The following is an 18,865-nucleotide window of genomic DNA, read 5'->3' as shown; positions in this document are numbered from 1 at the left end:
GTAGACAAAGCCAACTCTACGTTTGAAAGACTGCAGGCGGAAGTTGCAAAGCGCATATTTCATGGTGTTACTGAAAGCAAACCCTTTCTACTGGTCGACGGAAAATTCAGGAATTTACACCGCTTTGAATGTATGCATTATCGTTAATCATGCATGTACGTCAGAAAAATGCGTGGGTTAAAACAAAAAATGTTGGTACCTGAACCTGCTGCAGAAACTGGGAAGATGCAATTAATTCCCTAAATGGTGGAGTGCACTCAGATTTGTTGTGATTGGGCCAAGCCGATTTTTTATCGTGCCTGTAAACCTGGAAATCTTCAGGCTCATGAGTATGGGCTAAAGAGTTACTTGAACTTCCACGTCTCTCTGGCCCAAACCGACCGTAACCTTCGGGATTCAGAGAATATACTGTTTTTCGGGAGTAAACTTAGTTTCAGATGCTCAAGGAACCTATCACTGACCACTGAAGATAAAGGGCTGGAATTCATGATGAAAGTGAACGCAGTTATTGATACTGAGGTAGCTATTAGCCGCAATGTGAGCGAATAAATACTTCATAAATTTTACCGAGACTATGGAGGTTTTTCGACGAAACGGCTACCGTGGACAACATAGATTCCGAGATCCCTCTTTCCCACCTGCTATTCATTATCACCAGCGTCAGATTCATCATTAGGGACATTACTTGAGACGAATTTAACCTGGTGACTTGAATGCTACAAACCAACTACTGTCGATATGCTACCGACGAATTAACTCACTGATCATCTCACAAACCTACTCCCGTGAGTGGCACGTACAGTCAATTTTTAGAGCGGTCGTGAAAACGGTGGTAATTTTACATTTTTTAAATGGAATATTCTGCAGTACTTTTTAAATACTCGTCCTCTTTCGGGGATCAGGTGTTCTGTCGTCTGCGCCGATGATCAGCAGTGTTCGTCGCTCACTTGTCTTTGTTCTTTCCATCTGCAGCTGCAATAACATTTTGTGTAATGGCAAAATGTGATTGTATTTTATGACATGTTCTTCCCAGAGAACGGATAAAATTCATGTGTCAACTTGCTTTTAGTTAAAAAACTGGTCTTTTGAGAATAAAAATTGAGAGAAACCCTGCCTCTGAATTTTGGTCCTTGACTTCATTTTGAACAGTTCAAACAAGTCCGCGTATAAGGAGAAGCAGGGAAATATAGAGAAATAGTGAAAGTATCTTCACTTCAAACTGCGGCATGTATAGCAAACCTGTTCAAGTTTCTGGGTCTTAGTACGTGTCGAAACACTGGCAGGTTGAATGAATGGGCTATAAACTTCCCAATCTGAAGAAAAACACCATTGGCTGATTCAATAACTTTGGTCATCCTAGAATTGGGACAAAAACTGAAAGTATCCTGTGTGTCTGCGGCAGAAACGGTATATTTTTCCTAGTCAGCCTAATTAGTGTCTCTTCATAGCGAGGAAACTTACACTGGATTTCCGAAAACAAGGTGGATTCCGAACTGAAAGAGGATGCATCGATCACTTCCGACATATTCTGGAACAACGACACAACTTCTCGCAAGCAACAATGACTGTGTTAGGTGACAGTTGGCTTGTTCGTTGAGCTGGGCTGCAAACGTTTCATCACCAATCGAGGTGACATCAGTGAGTTGCTGAGGAGCGTAGTGTTCGTAGCGATGTGTTGGTGGTTGTGCTTGGTGGTGTGTGGTTGTGCGGTGGTATGTTTTCCTCCATAGAAAATGGGTGTGTTGCTTAATCTGAAGGCTGCCTTTGACTCTATGGATCATGAAGTGTCTATGCTGCTTGAGGTAGTAGACGAATTTGGGTAACTTGGCAGGCCGTATCATTCCTGGTGGTCTCTCGAGAGGTGATATTTCCATCCGGATTTGGGAGGGCCAGATCAGTTTTGTGAACCTTTGTCACCTGTGGCGCAGGCGTGCCATCACCCTATCCGTCAAAGATCGATCCATTTTGCTATACGGGTCAGAAACCTAGCTACTGCGCGCCCAAGGCGTCAAAAATCTTTTACTGTTCAGCACTCGATGTCTTCAGGCCATTGCCCGAGACTGGTGGGATCACCGGATTAGCAATGGAGAAGTACGTCAAACGTCAGAAGAAACAACTCGCTCACGACAGATTAATTGATAACACTCCATAGGTTGTGCTGGATTGGACACGTGCTCCATATACCAGTCGAACGACTTCCTCGACGGGTTCTTTTTAAAACATCACGCGAAGGGTAGAAACGAGCCAGGGGAGGTAAAACTATAACCTGGCGGGGGGTTGTGAACTCATTTGCTACGGGTTCTTTTTAAAACATCACGCGAAGGGTAGAAACGAGCCAGGGGAGGTAAAACTATAACCTGGCAGCGAGGTGTGAAACTCATTTGCGCTGGTCATTGCTATCTCCTTGGATGGGGACTCCAAGACGGGCCTCATCAATGGTTGGAGTCATCATCGTCATCATCATGATCGCAAGCTGTAATAACCGCGTACTTGTCATACAGTGGTTGTAGCTGCCACAGTTTTGTTCACCGATAATTCGGAGAGGTGAGTTCATTGTCATAAATTCCGCTTACAACCACTTTACTACAAGTACGCGGTTCTTACAGCTGGTAGTGATGATGATCAAAAGAATAAAAATAGATTACATGTAGAAGAAAGACACAACTCACAAGGTTGGTTAAAATTCGTCGACATCCCACTTCCAGTCTTGTCTCCACAGAATTCATCAGGTAACCACAGATTAAACACTTCATGAACGAGCAATTAAATTGGGTCTCCCATGCAAACCAAACAGCTGAGCAAATGAGCGCATATTGCTAATTTTTTGCAACTTGTGTTGAGGCAGAACACAAACTTGAGGGAAAGCTGGGGGGAGGGCGAAACTCGTCGTAGAGGGTCAGTGAGTTTTTAACCAACCTTATGAAATTACCTCTATACAATGTAGTTCCATGATGGCGTATTATACCAACTGAAACACGAAGCCGTTTGGTGCAGTACCTTCAGTTGAAGAAGAGCATCATGAACGAGGGATTCATTTGAATCTTCTGGTAAGACCAAATTGCTATGCAAATGTGTGCGTTTCGCTAGGAACATATTTTGATTTCATCAAAATTTGCGACGAAAATGGAGCAAATATCTTCGCTTACATTTAGGCCAGCCTATCCTTGGAATTATTCTACTCGTCTTCCTTGTAATAACTATGACTACAGGGATCTTATAGGCTGATTCTCATTACAAAACTTAGTATTCATTGAAGTAGTTTTCTGTAACATAAAACTACGATAAAAATATTGACACAGTAATACGTTTAATAAAAGTCATAAACAGAATCATAAATAAACCAAATTCCTGAATAATTAAACATAATTAATAACAAAAATGAAAGTAATAAAAGACGTTCCATGACATTTGTGTTCAGGAGGGTGACTGGTCGGTCGTTAGCTACAGAGGCCAGAGCGACTGTACAGTCTCGAGAATTCATTGGCAAGCTCCACCCGGGACACATACTTGACACGCTCCGTGAACAGCAGCATGACAAAACATTCGAAACCGAAGGAAGCAAAACGACTACATCGAACGAGAGACTGGGCCAATTACTACTGCATTCAATTTTGTAGCACGCAGTTCCTTCAAAATGGTCGTTACCAAAGTTGACTCATTTGATTTCATTGCTGATTTAATTTTGGAAGACGATCGAGTAGTAGAACCTCATGAACCGTGCAAGTGATAAGGAGGTTCATACTTGCATGTTAGAATTAATTTGAAATTATTTTTGATATGGTAAAAAAAATAAGCTTGTCGGCTGCCTTACTGCAGAGAAAAACGGTTGTTTATTAACCACTTGATTATGTGACAAATCCCTGCGACCATTACGGTAGGTTTTGTACCGAGGCCACGCAGTAGACTGAACACCAGATCCAGAGTTGCGTAGTAACTCGGTCATGACGGTTTCCGTTTGTTGATCGGCTGCCGTCCCGCGAAATATCAACGAGAAATCGTGTAGAGGAATGCGACACTGTGGACGTTGTAAAATCCACTGACTCCATAGCCGATTGTAGTATCTAATACGCCTGCGCATCAACCTACTGCGCAGCGGAACAATCACGTAAAACGGCCGTGCGATTATGCCCACACGTCTGAATCACGTCAGATTTCAGCGTGTGCCGGAGAAAGTTCAAAAAAGGGACACAGAAAGTTCACGCCCACTCCATGGCCAAGCGCACAGACGGCCATCTATGGTCAACCGAGACAAAGGGACAACCGCACGAGAACCGGTGTGGGCGTGTGGGAGGCACAATGGTTGGTTGACAGTGGATCGATCATCGGATACGGCCACAGGTGAATCATATATATAGGAAAGTTGTAATTGCGTTAATACGCAGTTCCTTCTGGTCGCCTTCTTGTCTTCTGACTATAACCCAGCAGAGTCAGGGAAGGTGAAGATATACAACAGTATCTATGGTAAAACGTGTAAATACTGAACTTTCAAAGAAGTCGATCAACAGTAGTTGGTCAAATTGAAAAGTTCAATACTGGTTCACATTCAAGTCAAACTAGTGCCGTGGAATGCGGACACATTGTAAGACAAAGTATAGGTTTTCTTATTGGTTTTAGAATAAAGTATTTCCCTATTGAAAAAACGATACATTTTATCTGAGCTTTTAGTTCTCAGTGAATATTACATTGCCAATATTTGTTTAGAAACCATATGAGTTAATTGGCTTTATGAGTTTTGCTTTGCTTTAAAATCTCTATCTACGGAGAAATGGGTGGATTAGCAACGAGATTCTAAATTGGTACCCATTTAGCGATAGCTCTGTCAATGAGATCAGACGCGAAATTTCATCCCAGTTATCTGAAATTTCCCACATTATAGACAACTCGTTGACGACATCCTTGATTCAACCGGAGAGGAGTTATTTGTCCTCAAAACCTGGCCCATTCGATAACCTATTTTCTGTTCAGTGTAAAGTCAACGACTCCTACAAAAATGAGCACAACATAAGTAGCGTTTGAAAGTGTGAAAATACTTACTTGACCAGATGAGATTGCATAATGTTGTCCCTCAGGGATCTGCGAAGTTACTTCAGACCTGTCCGACACATTATTTCTGTTCCACAAGTTTTGAGATTTCATTTCCCTTGAACTGCATTCTGAATGTAAAAACTGCTTATGTGTGTGCACGGCTACGGGCTGTGTGCTACGGCATTGGCGATGGGCGGTTTGAGTATTTGTATGAACCGGTACAACATCGTCTTGAGTTTGCGGGTAAAGGTCAAGGCCGCACAGCCCACTCGGAGCTGGTACATCGAACACATATCTGATGGACGTAGGAACATGTTCGACAGGACTGACTGGAGATGGTTCCTGCCATGTGTTATTTTTTCTGTGCAGATCAAATGGGCCTAAATTTTCAGAACCGTGGTTATTTCTGAAGCACGAAGCACCGCAGTCGAACCGCAGTTTATGCCCAGCTGGCTGTCCTTGGATGACATTGAACCCTTGGTATTTCGTCTGACTGCTACTAATTCTGCACATGACAGTGCAAGGTTTGAATGCCACAAAGTTTTGAAGTGAAATTCCTTCGCTTGTTACTGTAGACTGAATGTTTGGTGAAATCCGAATTCCATGATGTGTGGCGGAGCGCGTCATCATTTTCCCGCCAAACTGGCTGTCATTCTAGCAATAGTCTGGAGAACGAACGGTTCACCCCAAATTCAGGTATTCAAAGTTCGAAGTAGTTAACTAACACTTTGACAGCATCCTAAACGTCCCCTCAAGATGGAACCTAACCAAGTGCCGCACCACATTGGCTCATAAGATATGCAAGAAGTACACTGTCAGGAAGGCGGAAGTTCACTTCCGCTACCTTGAAAATGTTACACGATTAGGATCCACCGAGGACTTGGTTCCAAATAGTGAAAATGGAAGGGGTAGGAAACCCGCTCAATTACGCTCAGCATCGTTAAAGTGGCCAAGGAAATTTCAATATATTAGCATAGAACAGGAATTTTGTAAGAATATTTTTATCCCTCGCATCTTAGGATTCACATCAGTGAAGATTGTTCCCCAAATTTTATTAGTATGGATATTATGTGCGTGCTCCGCAAACTTCTTTTATTCCTCTGTTTGTCAGTTTGGCGTGAATCGTTCAACTCAGTAACTGTCTCACAGAGTGGCTCATCATATTTCGTCAGTTGATAGAATCCGAAGCACCTTTTAATCGAGCTTAATCACAGCGCCAGTAGAGTTTCACTAATGGACGTTTATCTGATTTTAACATACTTTCGATTTTCGTGAAGGAAACTACTCACAAGGTTGCTGAAAACGCTTCGACAGCCGACGACCGGTTTCGCCCTTCTTGGGGCTCATCAGGTAGGCGCAGCCCCCGAGTTTCCGTCTACCTTATGATCTACTTGAACCCAAATTGCACTGTTTTTAAGAAATACACCAATTTGCAAATCAATTTGGTTTTCACGGGAGACTCAATTGAATCTCTCGTTTATGATGTCCTCGAGCTGAATGTGCTGCACACATTCCTATTTCTCTCTTTAGAACGTTTTCCCGTGAATAACCATAGGGTACATGTGTTACTCAGGTGGATTCACTCCGCCTGTCACAAGCTCCAGTTTTCCGGTAAAACAAGGTTCTTGCGTTTTGAAAGACAATTTGACTGAGGATAATAACCACTGCATATAGTGGGGGCTTATGCGGATCTGCAAATACTCCTTACAGGTTGCACGTAGATAAATAGTTGTTCTATCAGTACAAAAATTTCAAGCCCTACACTGGTCCCAGAGGACAACTCAAATCGTGCTGATGAGTCTTTAAACATGCAACTTCTTCTGTTCTTTTGATTGGTTTGATGATTCTTTTATATACTTTAAACTGAATCTAAAAATCGGATCGCTCTACTCTGATAAACTGCATGAAACCAAGGAAACATTTTGAAATATCTGTATATTCTTCTATCAGCTACTCACGTAGCTTATAACACCGCTCAAGAAACTCTGTTCATCAGCTCTCTACAGAAAAACCTTCACACCCCAGACATATTTGTCGAATACAATAAGCAAACGATGGAAATAGCATTCATATCTATTCGAAAGTAAGCCGGAGCGCGTACACAAAGCGTAGGTCTATTTATGATCAGTTCTGTGCTTCGAATATTTGTAATGGAGGAAAGCGACCATAAAAATGCCGGAATGCAGCAGAATAGGAAGCAGCTGATAATTAGCCCACACTAAGTTATTTTCAAACTTGAGTGAATCCAGTTTCATTTGTTTGAGTTGGTTGAATCTGTTCAATCTGCCATTGGTCAACCAGTTTTTTGGAGTCAGTTACTTCCGACGTAGAAATCCATGATCCAACATAAGGGAGAAATTGATTTGAATCTTCCGGATTTTGAGTAACCAGGTGAATTCCATATGATAGACCTTTCAGCGAGGGTTCGGTTGTAGATGAGCTGCAAGAAGGCGTCTGGCCTAGCATTGCAGAGAACGCCTGAAGGGAACGTAATGGAAGATAAGACCAGCTCATTTAATAATTGTTTCTCCCAGAGATAAAAAGATTCATATAATTCATCTTTTGGCTTGCCCAATCGTGCAACAACGCAAAATATCGTTTGCGAACCTAGCTGCAAAGCATGCGCGCAGCATCTAAGCAAAAATATGGATCTACTAATAGGATATATATATTTTGGACCGCATTATCTCGAGAAGGAATATTTAATGGACGCGGTGCTGGATGCATCCACAAGTGATTTCAGATTATGGTGCACACACTTGCAGTCTTCCACCCAATGAAAGTACTACTCGGCTGGTTCAGTAATATGTTGCTGGTTGGTTGCTTCCGCCAAACCTCAGGTAAGTAGGTAGGAACTTTGATTTAACAAAAGGGGACACATGAGTGCGTCCGCTGGACCGCTGATTGTGATCTACGTCTAACTTATGAATAGGAATATATGAAATGATGAATTTCTACTTTACCGTGCTATTTTGGAAACAAAAGTATACTTTTTTGCCCCCAGTTCAGGATTTTTTTGAAGTAATTCAAAATGGTCATTTTCTGCGGTAGTTCTCCTAGTGAAGCGGACGCCAATTCTGTCAAACTGTTCACATCAAACTGTTCTTGGTTTTCATCTGTGATTGGTCGGTTCCAGCACTTTGCACGCTTTTCCTTTTAGTGGGCTCCAACAGTAGACATGCACGTGCGTCAGCGGTATCGTGTGTGTTGATCGTACACAAGATGGAGTACAACAGTGCGTGTTTTACATCTGAGACTAGGTATCCAAAGTATTCAAGTGTGACTCCTAGCCTGTCTCCAGCCTCGATTAAAAACTAAATCTGACCATGCAACATAATGGAGCTAAGGCTACGTAAGGCGTGAGTTACAGGAGGCGCGCACACTCAGCGCCACTGAATGCTAATGTGAAGAGCTTGATGCAGGCATGCTGAAGAGAACTAGATACGCTTGTCTAATGTGTAGATCACAAGCAAGTTTACAGTTCTACCCAGCAATCCCAAAATACAAATAAACCTGCCGACCCGTCATTTCGGATACGGCTGTTATTGGTCGAAAATAGGGTTACCTGTTGGTATTTTGGACAGTGTCACACTCTTGTAATAGAGGGAAAAACAGTGAGATGCCAAGTATTCCAAGACTTCCCATCTGCTTCTGAGGTATCACTATTTTGGGTTTTAAATCATTTTTACGAGTTGTACGTTCGTGCTCAAAGGCTAACAGATGAAACTCCTACAAAAATGAGCACAACATAAGTAGCGTTTGAAAGTGTGAAAATACTTACTTGACCAGATGAGATTGCATAATGTTGTCCCTCAGGGATCTGCGAAGTTACTTCAGACCTGTCCGACACATTATTTCTGTTCCACAAGTTTTGAGATTTCATTTCCCTTGAACTGCATTCTGAATGTAAAAACTGCTTATGTGTGTGCACGGCTACGGGCTGTGTGCTACGGCATTGGCGATGGGCGGTTTGAGTATTTGTATGAACCGGTACAACATCGTCTTGAGTTTGCGGGTAAAGGTCAAGGCCGCACAGCCCACTCGGAGCTGGTACATCGAACACATATCTGATGGACGTAGGAACATGTTCGACAGGACTGACTGGAGATGGTTCCTGCCATGTGTTATTTTTTCTGTGCAGATCAAATGGGCCTAAATTTTCAGAACCGTGGTTATTTCTGAAGCACGAAGCACCGCAGTCGAACCGCAGTTTATGCCCAGCTGGCTGTCCTTGGATGACATTGAACCCTTGGTATTTCGTCTGACTGCTACTAATTCTGCACATGACAGTGCAAGGTTTGAATGCCACAAAGTTTTGAAGTGAAATTCCTTCGCTTGTTACTGTAGACTGAATGTTTGGTGAAATCCGAATTCCATGATGTGTGGCGGAGCGCGTCATCATTTTCCCGCCAAACTGGCTGTCATTCTAGCAATAGTCTGGAGAACGAACGGTTCACCCCAAATTCAGGTATTCAAAGTTCGAAGTAGTTAACTAACACTTTGACAGCATCCTAAACGTCCCCTCAAGATGGAACCTAACCAAGTGCCGCACCACATTGGCTCATAAGATATGCAAGAAGTACACTGTCAGGAAGGCGGAAGTTCACTTCCGCTACCTTGAAAATGTTACACGATTAGGATCCACCGAGGACTTGGTTCCAAATAGTGAAAATGGAAGGGGTAGGAAACCCGCTCAATTACGCTCAGCATCGTTAAAGTGGCCAAGGAAATTTCAATATATTAGCATAGAACAGGAATTTTGTAAGAATATTTTTATCCCTCGCATCTTAGGATTCACATCAGTGAAGATTGTTCCCCAAATTTTATTAGTATGGATATTATGTGCGTGCTCCGCAAACTTCTTTTATTCCTCTGTTTGTCAGTTTGGCGTGAATCGTTCAACTCAGTAACTGTCTCACAGAGTGGCTCATCATATTTCGTCAGTTGATAGAATCCGAAGCACCTTTTAATCGAGCTTAATCACAGCGCCAGTAGAGTTTCACTAATGGACGTTTATCTGATTTTAACATACTTTCGATTTTCGTGAAGGAAACTACTCACAAGGTTGCTGAAAACGCTTCGACAGCCGACGACCGGTTTCGCCCTTCTTGGGGCTCATCAGGTAGGCGCAGCCCCCGAGTTTCCGTCTACCTTATGATCTACTTGAACCCAAATTGCACTGTTTTTAAGAAATACACCAATTTGCAAATCAATTTGGTTTTCACGGGAGACTCAATTGAATCTCTCGTTTATGATGTCCTCGAGCTGAATGTGCTGCACACATTCCTATTTCTCTCTTTAGAACGTTTTCCCGTGAATAACCATAGGGTACATGTGTTACTCAGGTGGATTCACTCCGCCTGTCACAAGCTCCAGTTTTCCGGTAAAACAAGGTTCTTGCGTTTTGAAAGACAATTTGACTGAGGATAATAACCACTGCATATAGTGGGGGCTTATGCGGATCTGCAAATACTCCTTACAGGTTGCACGTAGATAAATAGTTGTTCTATCAGTACAAAAATTTCAAGCCCTACACTGGTCCCAGAGGACAACTCAAATCGTGCTGATGAGTCTTTAAACATGCAACTTCTTCTGTTCTTTTGATTGGTTTGATGATTCTTTTATATACTTTAAACTGAATCTAAAAATCGGATCGCTCTACTCTGATAAACTGCATGAAACCAAGGAAACATTTTGAAATATCTGTATATTCTTCTATCAGCTACTCACGTAGCTTATAACACCGCTCAAGAAACTCTGTTCATCAGCTCTCTACAGAAAAACCTTCACACCCCAGACATATTTGTCGAATACAATAAGCAAACGATGGAAATAGCATTCATATCTATTCGAAAGTAAGCCGGAGCGCGTACACAAAGCGTAGGTCTATTTATGATCAGTTCTGTGCTTCGAATATTTGTAATGGAGGAAAGCGACCATAAAAATGCCGGAATGCAGCAGAATAGGAAGCAGCTGATAATTAGCCCACACTAAGTTATTTTCAAACTTGAGTGAATCCAGTTTCATTTGTTTGAGTTGGTTGAATCTGTTCAATCTGCCATTGGTCAACCAGTTTTTTGGAGTCAGTTACTTCCGACGTAGAAATCCATGATCCAACATAAGGGAGAAATTGATTTGAATCTTCCGGATTTTGAGTAACCAGGTGAATTCCATATGATAGACCTTTCAGCGAGGGTTCGGTTGTAGATGAGCTGCAAGAAGGCGTCTGGCCTAGCATTGCAGAGAACGCCTGAAGGGAACGTAATGGAAGATAAGACCAGCTCATTTAATAATTGTTTCTCCCAGAGATAAAAAGATTCATATAATTCATCTTTTGGCTTGCCCAATCGTGCAACAACGCAAAATATCGTTTGCGAACCTAGCTGCAAAGCATGCGCGCAGCATCTAAGCAAAAATATGGATCTACTAATAGGATATATATATTTTGGACCGCATTATCTCGAGAAGGAATATTTAATGGACGCGGTGCTGGATGCATCCACAAGTGATTTCAGATTATGGTGCACACACTTGCAGTCTTCCACCCAATGAAAGTACTACTCGGCTGGTTCAGTAATATGTTGCTGGTTGGTTGCTTCCGCCAAACCTCAGGTAAGTAGGTAGGAACTTTGATTTAACAAAAGGGGACACATGAGTGCGTCCGCTGGACCGCTGATTGTGATCTACGTCTAACTTATGAATAGGAATATATGAAATGATGAATTTCTACTTTACCGTGCTATTTTGGAAACAAAAGTATACTTTTTTGCCCCCAGTTCAGGATTTTTTTGAAGTAATTCAAAATGGTCATTTTCTGCGGTAGTTCTCCTAGTGAAGCGGACGCCAATTCTGTCAAACTGTTCACATCAAACTGTTCTTGGTTTTCATCTGTGATTGGTCGGTTCCAGCACTTTGCACGCTTTTCCTTTTAGTGGGCTCCAACAGTAGACATGCACGTGCGTCAGCGGTATCGTGTGTGTTGATCGTACACAAGATGGAGTACAACAGTGCGTGTTTTACATCTGAGACTAGGTATCCAAAGTATTCAAGTGTGACTCCTAGCCTGTCTCCAGCCTCGATTAAAAACTAAATCTGACCATGCAACATAATGGAGCTAAGGCTACGTAAGGCGTGAGTTACAGGAGGCGCGCACACTCAGCGCCACTGAATGCTAATGTGAAGAGCTTGATGCAGGCATGCTGAAGAGAACTAGATACGCTTGTCTAATGTGTAGATCACAAGCAAGTTTACAGTTCTACCCAGCAATCCCAAAATACAAATAAACCTGCCGACCCGTCATTTCGGATACGGCTGTTATTGGTCGAAAATAGGGTTACCTGTTGGTATTTTGGACAGTGTCACACTCTTGTAATAGAGGGAAAAACAGTGAGATGCCAAGTATTCCAAGACTTCCCATCTGCTTCTGAGGTATCACTATTTTGGGTTTTAAATCATTTTTACGAGTTGTACGTTCGTGCTCAAAGGCTAACAGATGAAACTCCTACAAAAATGAGCACAACATAAGTAGCGTTTGAAAGTGTGAAAATACTTACTTGACCAGATGAGATTGCATAATGTTGTCCCTCAGGGATCTGCGAAGTTACTTCAGACCTGTCCGACACATTATTTCTGTTCCACAAGTTTTGAGATTTCATTTCCCTTGAACTGCATTCTGAATGTAAAAACTGCTTATGTGTGTGCACGGCTACGGGCTGTGTGCTACGGCATTGGCGATGGGCGGTTTGAGTATTTGTATGAACCGGTACAACATCGTCTTGAGTTTGCGGGTAAAGGTCAAGGCCGCACAGCCCACTCGGAGCTGGTACATCGAACACATATCTGATGGACGTAGGAACATGTTCGACAGGACTGACTGGAGATGGTTCCTGCCATGTGTTATTTTTTCTGTGCAGATCAAATGGGCCTAAATTTTCAGAACCGTGGTTATTTCTGAAGCACGAAGCACCGCAGTCGAACCGCAGTTTATGCCCAGCTGGCTGTCCTTGGATGACATTGAACCCTTGGTATTTCGTCTGACTGCTACTAATTCTGCACATGACAGTGCAAGGTTTGAATGCCACAAAGTTTTGAAGTGAAATTCGCTTGCTTGTTACTGTAGACTGAATGTTTGGTGAAATCCGAATTCCATGATGTGTGGCGGAGCGCGTCATCATTTTCCCGCCAAACTGTCGCGCACGTCATCATTTTCCCGCCAAACTGGCTGTCGCGCAAAACGTGGTCTGGGATTTCACCTGGAAATGTATATGAACGCCAGGATACCCAAAGGGAAAGACAAGCAGCATAAATGTCTTTGGGAATTCATGAAAAATTTGATGATTGTCAATACATGAAACGCGATAATATCACCGACAGATCCTCAGTATGGATACAGGTATAGATTATGCTTAGATGTTCTTGTACTGGAGCCAACCAGCAACCAATTTCTTTTACGTTCTTTGGATTTGGAATTACACATGATACTTTGACCTAAACATTAGGGATAAGGTAGGTTTAATTTTAGTGAATAATGTGTATTTTCTTTATACGAGCGTACTCAACAGCTATACTTGTGTTAGTTTTGTCACTTCACTGCTTGAATACTGAGACAATGCTATTCGTAGTTCCAGCAAGGAGCACTCCAGCCTTTCTAGTTGTCCTCGTGGATGCCAGTCAAAATCCTTCACTGATATTTTCAAATGCCATTTCGAATGCCAGAGCACAGGCTATCCACGGTCTTCATCTCAAGAAAACTAAATGGTAAAATCGTCTTTTAGCTGTCCAAAGTCTTACATTTCCATCGACAGGAAAGAAAGCCATTTTTGTGACTTTGCTTGCACAGGAGCTTTGGCTGCTGAGATATTTGTTTGAAAACATAGAAGCAAATAGATTCTATCAATGCAGCCAATGTTCTGCCTTTCAAATGTGTTCGGTTCACAGCTTGCGTAACAAAAGTACACTGTTGCTGCTGACCTCATCTGAGGCAAGCGGTCCAATCATTTGCATTGGTTACCGGCCCCATGTTGTTCGAGGGACCCGTCAACGTCACATGGCGGATGTATCGGATAGCGATATAAGGAAACGCAGCTCACACTTTTAGAGCTGTACGATCACATAGTGGAAATAGTTGAGTGAGCCTATATAGCCTGTGCTTACAGATAATAGCACCTTGGCTGAATCGGTCCCGTAGTTAGGACAGAACGAATCAGTGGTCACATCATACTTCAATTGAGGTCCAACGATCTAAAGCCCATATCCGCTACTATGTTTGACAGAAGCTAAGAGGAATTTTCTAGGGATGTTTCTTTCCTGATTTTCATATATTTGTGTCTGATTTTATTACGCATACTCATGCTGTGTATCATCGAAAGATAACCTGGTAACATGCCTTCTGATTTCACTTGTAGCCAACTTTTCGCCATATACATGACTGTACAGGTCAACGCCAATCGCTAGATCACGAGATTTGTCTTTTTCCCTTACACTCAAATCACGCCACAGAATCGTGACTAACTTGACTACACAGCTCACAGCCAAGCCCTCGATCCCAAGACTCGCATTCTTTCCCTACACGTACAAATCACGACGCACAAAGGTGACTCATCTGACATCGACTGTATACCGGTAACAAATCATGTGCTGACGCCCACACACACGCAAACGTTCCTACATATAGGATAACAGCACAGCATCACAACACAACTCAAGAGAGCTTCGCACGTCGCCCAACTCGGAGCAGAACCGCTCGGGACTTACCGCGCTTCACTCACGGATATTCAGGAATACGTGTGGCTGCTACAACAGCGAAGAAGACACGAAACCTGCATCCGAACTTACGACAGGATTTATCAACCTGTGCCTGCAATGCGATGTCTCTTGTTCACAATTATACCTATTGTAACCATTTTACTTAACAAGCTGACATTTTTAGTGCTCCCCGTTTTTTTTTGTTCATATAACTAATTTTTGGTTCGATTAGAGCATTAACAAACTCACAATTTGCATGGATCTCTGGCGGTTATAGGAGCATTAACACACTCACCAGCGAACTCCAGGGAGTGCCTTGAATTATTCGGTGACTCATCGAGACCCAATAGATCCACCGTTTGAAGTGTTCCAGTGTCCCATGGCGGAGGACTTGACATCCAGGGCTCCATGGGGCTTTGTTGCAATTCAGATATTCTTGGGCTTCGTGCACAGCTGCCAACAAAGCTTGTATACATACAATGTGCCGACGGCTGCACATAACGCTCGCTCAGTAGGAGAGGAAATTCAAGAGAATTAGCTTTTTCGTTGCCTCTGTGACCATTTACGTTCGCATGTGTGGTTGTCATTGGGCATGGCTCGAAGCTCATACAACAGTCTGGCAGCTTGTCCGATGCAATGTGACCGGAAAACTTCCTTGCGAGATAGCGAGAGTTGTGTAGATTTTGGCGCTTCACACTTGTGTAGAAAAGGAAACCTAAGCCAATGATTGTCAAGGTGGCACAGAACGCCAAAAGGAGTAAAAACCACCACCTTTGATGTAGGATGTTCTTTGATGGAGATACTGAAAAATACAATGTACGTCAATTAAGAATGAGCGACTGAAAACCGTTAACGAGTAAGACTCTTGAAGATGGCATGTAGTGAAGGATAACCCACAATCATTCATCGAAAACCGGGGATACATGAAGCTTAAGACTCATGAAATACTGTAAAGGGAGTCACAGTATATTTAATTTCAGCAGAGACCTTCCTGGTTTTTTGAAGTTGTAAATTATAATTTTATTGTTGTACACATCAAAAGACGCATAAAGGGTGTCTAGTAAGAGTCTAGCCAGAGTCAAAGCCTTACCAGCTAAATTAAATTATTATTTGTTTTGATCGAGACATCTCAGGTTGAAGGTAGATCTATCAAAGATTCGCATGGCTATTTTTGTAGAAATAGCAGTGAGAACCTCCAGCAGTTTTTTCCTTATTGTGTCACCACTAAATATCTGTAGTACGTACTTAGCTTTGCAGAGATATATAAACATGAAATATCATAAGAAACTGAGAAGTGACGTAGCCGTCCGTTGCGATCCACGTTTATGTAAAGAATTTGGCTACTATAAGCTGTCCGAAGGTTCCGAACTCACAACGCATGGACAGACGTACCGATTTTGTATCTATGTACAAACTGCACCGTTATCATCTGGCCCTGAACCGAAGGTTCCATAAAACTGTGCAGTGTTGTATCGTCAGGGCATCCAAACCTAGCAGACACGTGAAAATTTTACACCATGAACACAATAGGTTAGTTCATTGTTTCGATAACTAATGACAGCCAGAAACACACTTACAAGGTACGACGAACCAGTTGGACTCCGGCCCAATTTCGCCCAAGCAATGTTCGCTGGCAGCAGATACTCGAATCTGTATTGCCACATGGTATGGCGAGTCTGATGTCAAACCAAGCCGAGCAAATGAAGCGGCGACTTGAGACCGGCTGGTCGATTCGTCTGCTACGTTTACAACGGCCGTTTGGTCGTGACTGTTAGCCTCACGTAGACGCATTTGGGAACGGATATCATCCAAGTGAAGAATGAAACTTCGAGTAGTGTGATTTACAGTAGACAAATGATGCCAGATGTTTACCTGTGCTAGAATAGGGTGAAAAAAGCCGGAGGTAAAAATCAGCAAATGCATGTTGCTAAGGTGAAAATACTCGGGTGCATTCATATGAGGTAAATAAAATCCAACACGTCACGACTTTAATTACGTGACACTTCAAAACATGGATGTTTAGGCCCTTTTGTGAAAAGTTCACTTCATCTTCCACAATCTGGTATATTTAGCCAACCCTTAAACGTCTCTCTGCACCGGAAAAACGGCCAAAAAAGCGAAAAAACGTAAGAAAAGGTCCTTACCATATGTTAAAAACATTGGTCTAAGCAAAGTTTTTAATGTAACCAGTGCTACCTACTCAGGAATTCATGAGCTCGACATATTGCTTTCAGATACCCCTGGGCATTAAATTACGATTATTAAACAGAACGATCACCGGTTCTCAACAAGTAGGCCAAGTATGTCTCACTCAGCCATATTTCGAAAAAGATCGAAAATGAAAATACTGTGCAATCCTACGTAGCTTATGCTGATTCTGTCACTTCGAAATTGTAATTGCGAATTTGTGGCTTGTTCGAATCTGGTGTTGTGCTAATTTGTCGGCTAGTTCTAGATACAAACAGGCCGCGTATGTCAAGAGGTTGCGCAGAAGCCGCTTGGCGGGTATCAGCTGTTTTTAATTGACTCTTGGCTATTAAGCCAAGCCAGCGACAAACAGTGTTGTGGCCATAAAATTCTGTCGACAAGTTAAATCATTCATTTCAAGTACCACGAGTCTTATCCCTAGCATTTCAGTGAGCAATGGACAACGTTCTGTGTCACTAATGTTGTCTCGTCGGAAATCGAGACTTTTGCGAAATTTTTCTGCAGGGAAGCAGCATTATCGAATAAATGGCAAACAGTTATGTTTCAGGGAGGAATTTTGTAGTGTGAAAATTAACCAAGTAAATTGCATTTCAGGTTTACAGGATTTAGTTTATCGAATCCAAGTATAATCATATATTTACACCATAGATTTGTTATTTGAACTGCACTGGCAAAACCTGCTGTAGAGGTTATTGGTCATGTTATGGTAACCTCAGACATCTGAGGTTGGACAGCAATCGTGCATCTTTGGAAGGGTAAATCCAGTGAATGCTTGTCGTAACCAGTTGCCTAGTAGAACTAAAATTTGGGATTTGTAGCTTAACCACGTTGCCTACTCAGGGAGAATGCCACCAGTCCTTATTTCAGACACTTTGGGTGAGAAGCAAATCTATGGAATCTAGACGACATAGATATAAAACACTACCATTCTGCACAGAAACCTCCCCGAGACCTCTTCCCAGTAACTCACGTAACTGGGAGGAATCTTTGGAACAGTCTACATTCAGCAAAAGTCGGCACTCCCATTTTCGGCTCTTCAACGAGTTGTTGTACGTGAATAACAACAGTTGTAACCATGTATGAACGGCTACTTGTTTATGAATATGGGGCGGAAGGTCAGTCAGGTGAGTCCGGGATGAACAGATTTGGAGAAGTGGATAATTTAAAAGGAGCATTTTAACTGAACTGAACGGGAAGTTGAAAGAGGATTGATGAATTTTGAAATCCAACATGCCCCTGAGGGTGGATAGGGACCGTCGCTTACGGGAAGTCTCACGAATTACAGACGGCTGATGCTGAAAGTTACAAATTGTTACCCCTTTGGTGCATTAAATCACCGGTGACTTTCGGGTGCATGAGCTCCAAGTACAGTAAACTTTCCTTGTAGCTCAGTTTACCTGACGAATCTCCCGTAAGCGGGAGGTCGTTTCGATTGATCACAAAGCATCTTTTCTGGTCTAATTTTGTTTTTCCAAAGTCCGCTGTCGAAAGACTAGTGAGCAAAATGTGGAATTTTACTTTGCCGCTGGGACAATGACACAACCACCATACCGTTTGCAATTGCAGAATGAAACTGAATGCACCAAGTTTTTTTTTCTTGTCAAGTTCGACGTATCTAGAAGGGTCTTACCCCGAAAACCGACACAAAACACCAGCACAAAATAAGGAAGCTCATTCGAAAGAGTGACCAGAGTAGTGACTGAAAACTCCATCAAAGCATACTCACATAAGCTTGGCATGTTTACGCTTATTAGAAATTCCGTATTGGCAGTTGTATTTCCGCGTCGTATTTACGCAAGTGCACGATTTTACCTGCATCCGTGCTAATGAAAAATGGTCACCAGAATAGCTTGTGTATGGTAACTTGAATGGCATTTCTTCAAATAAA

General features: G+C 42.4%; 2 protein-coding genes across 2 annotated transcripts; both read right to left on the bottom strand.

Moving 5' to 3' along the window:
* Window positions 1-5,034: 5,034 nt before the first annotated feature.
* Window positions 5,035-13,199, bottom strand: T265_15323 (hypothetical protein; the record flags this gene model as incomplete). The annotated part of the gene is made up of 5 exons (XM_009177580.1): window positions 5,035-5,679; window positions 7,261-7,503; window positions 8,807-9,451; window positions 11,033-11,275; window positions 12,579-13,199. Coding segments are annotated over 5 exons (2,397 nt in total), but the record flags the coding sequence as incomplete, so codon positions are not given.
* Window positions 13,200-15,014: 1,815 nt separating this feature from the next.
* T265_11036 (hypothetical protein) lies at window positions 15,015-18,852 on the bottom strand (the record flags this gene model as incomplete). The annotated part of the gene is made up of 4 exons (XM_009177579.1): window positions 15,015-15,571; window positions 16,347-16,641; window positions 18,529-18,592; window positions 18,704-18,852. The coding sequence occupies 4 exons, from the start codon at window positions 18,850-18,852 to the stop codon at window positions 15,015-15,017; spliced, it is 1,065 nt and encodes a 354-aa protein (XP_009175843.1).
* Between the last annotated feature and the right edge of the window lie 13 nt (window positions 18,853-18,865).

This window comes from Opisthorchis viverrini (assembly GCF_000715545.1).
Source record: "Opisthorchis viverrini unplaced genomic scaffold opera_v5_435, whole genome shotgun sequence".
NCBI classification, from domain to species: Eukaryota; Metazoa; Platyhelminthes; class Trematoda; order Opisthorchiida; family Opisthorchiidae; genus Opisthorchis; species Opisthorchis viverrini.
The sequence above is the reverse complement of the archived record's forward strand: the minus strand, read 5'-3'. Positions and strand labels throughout refer to the sequence as shown.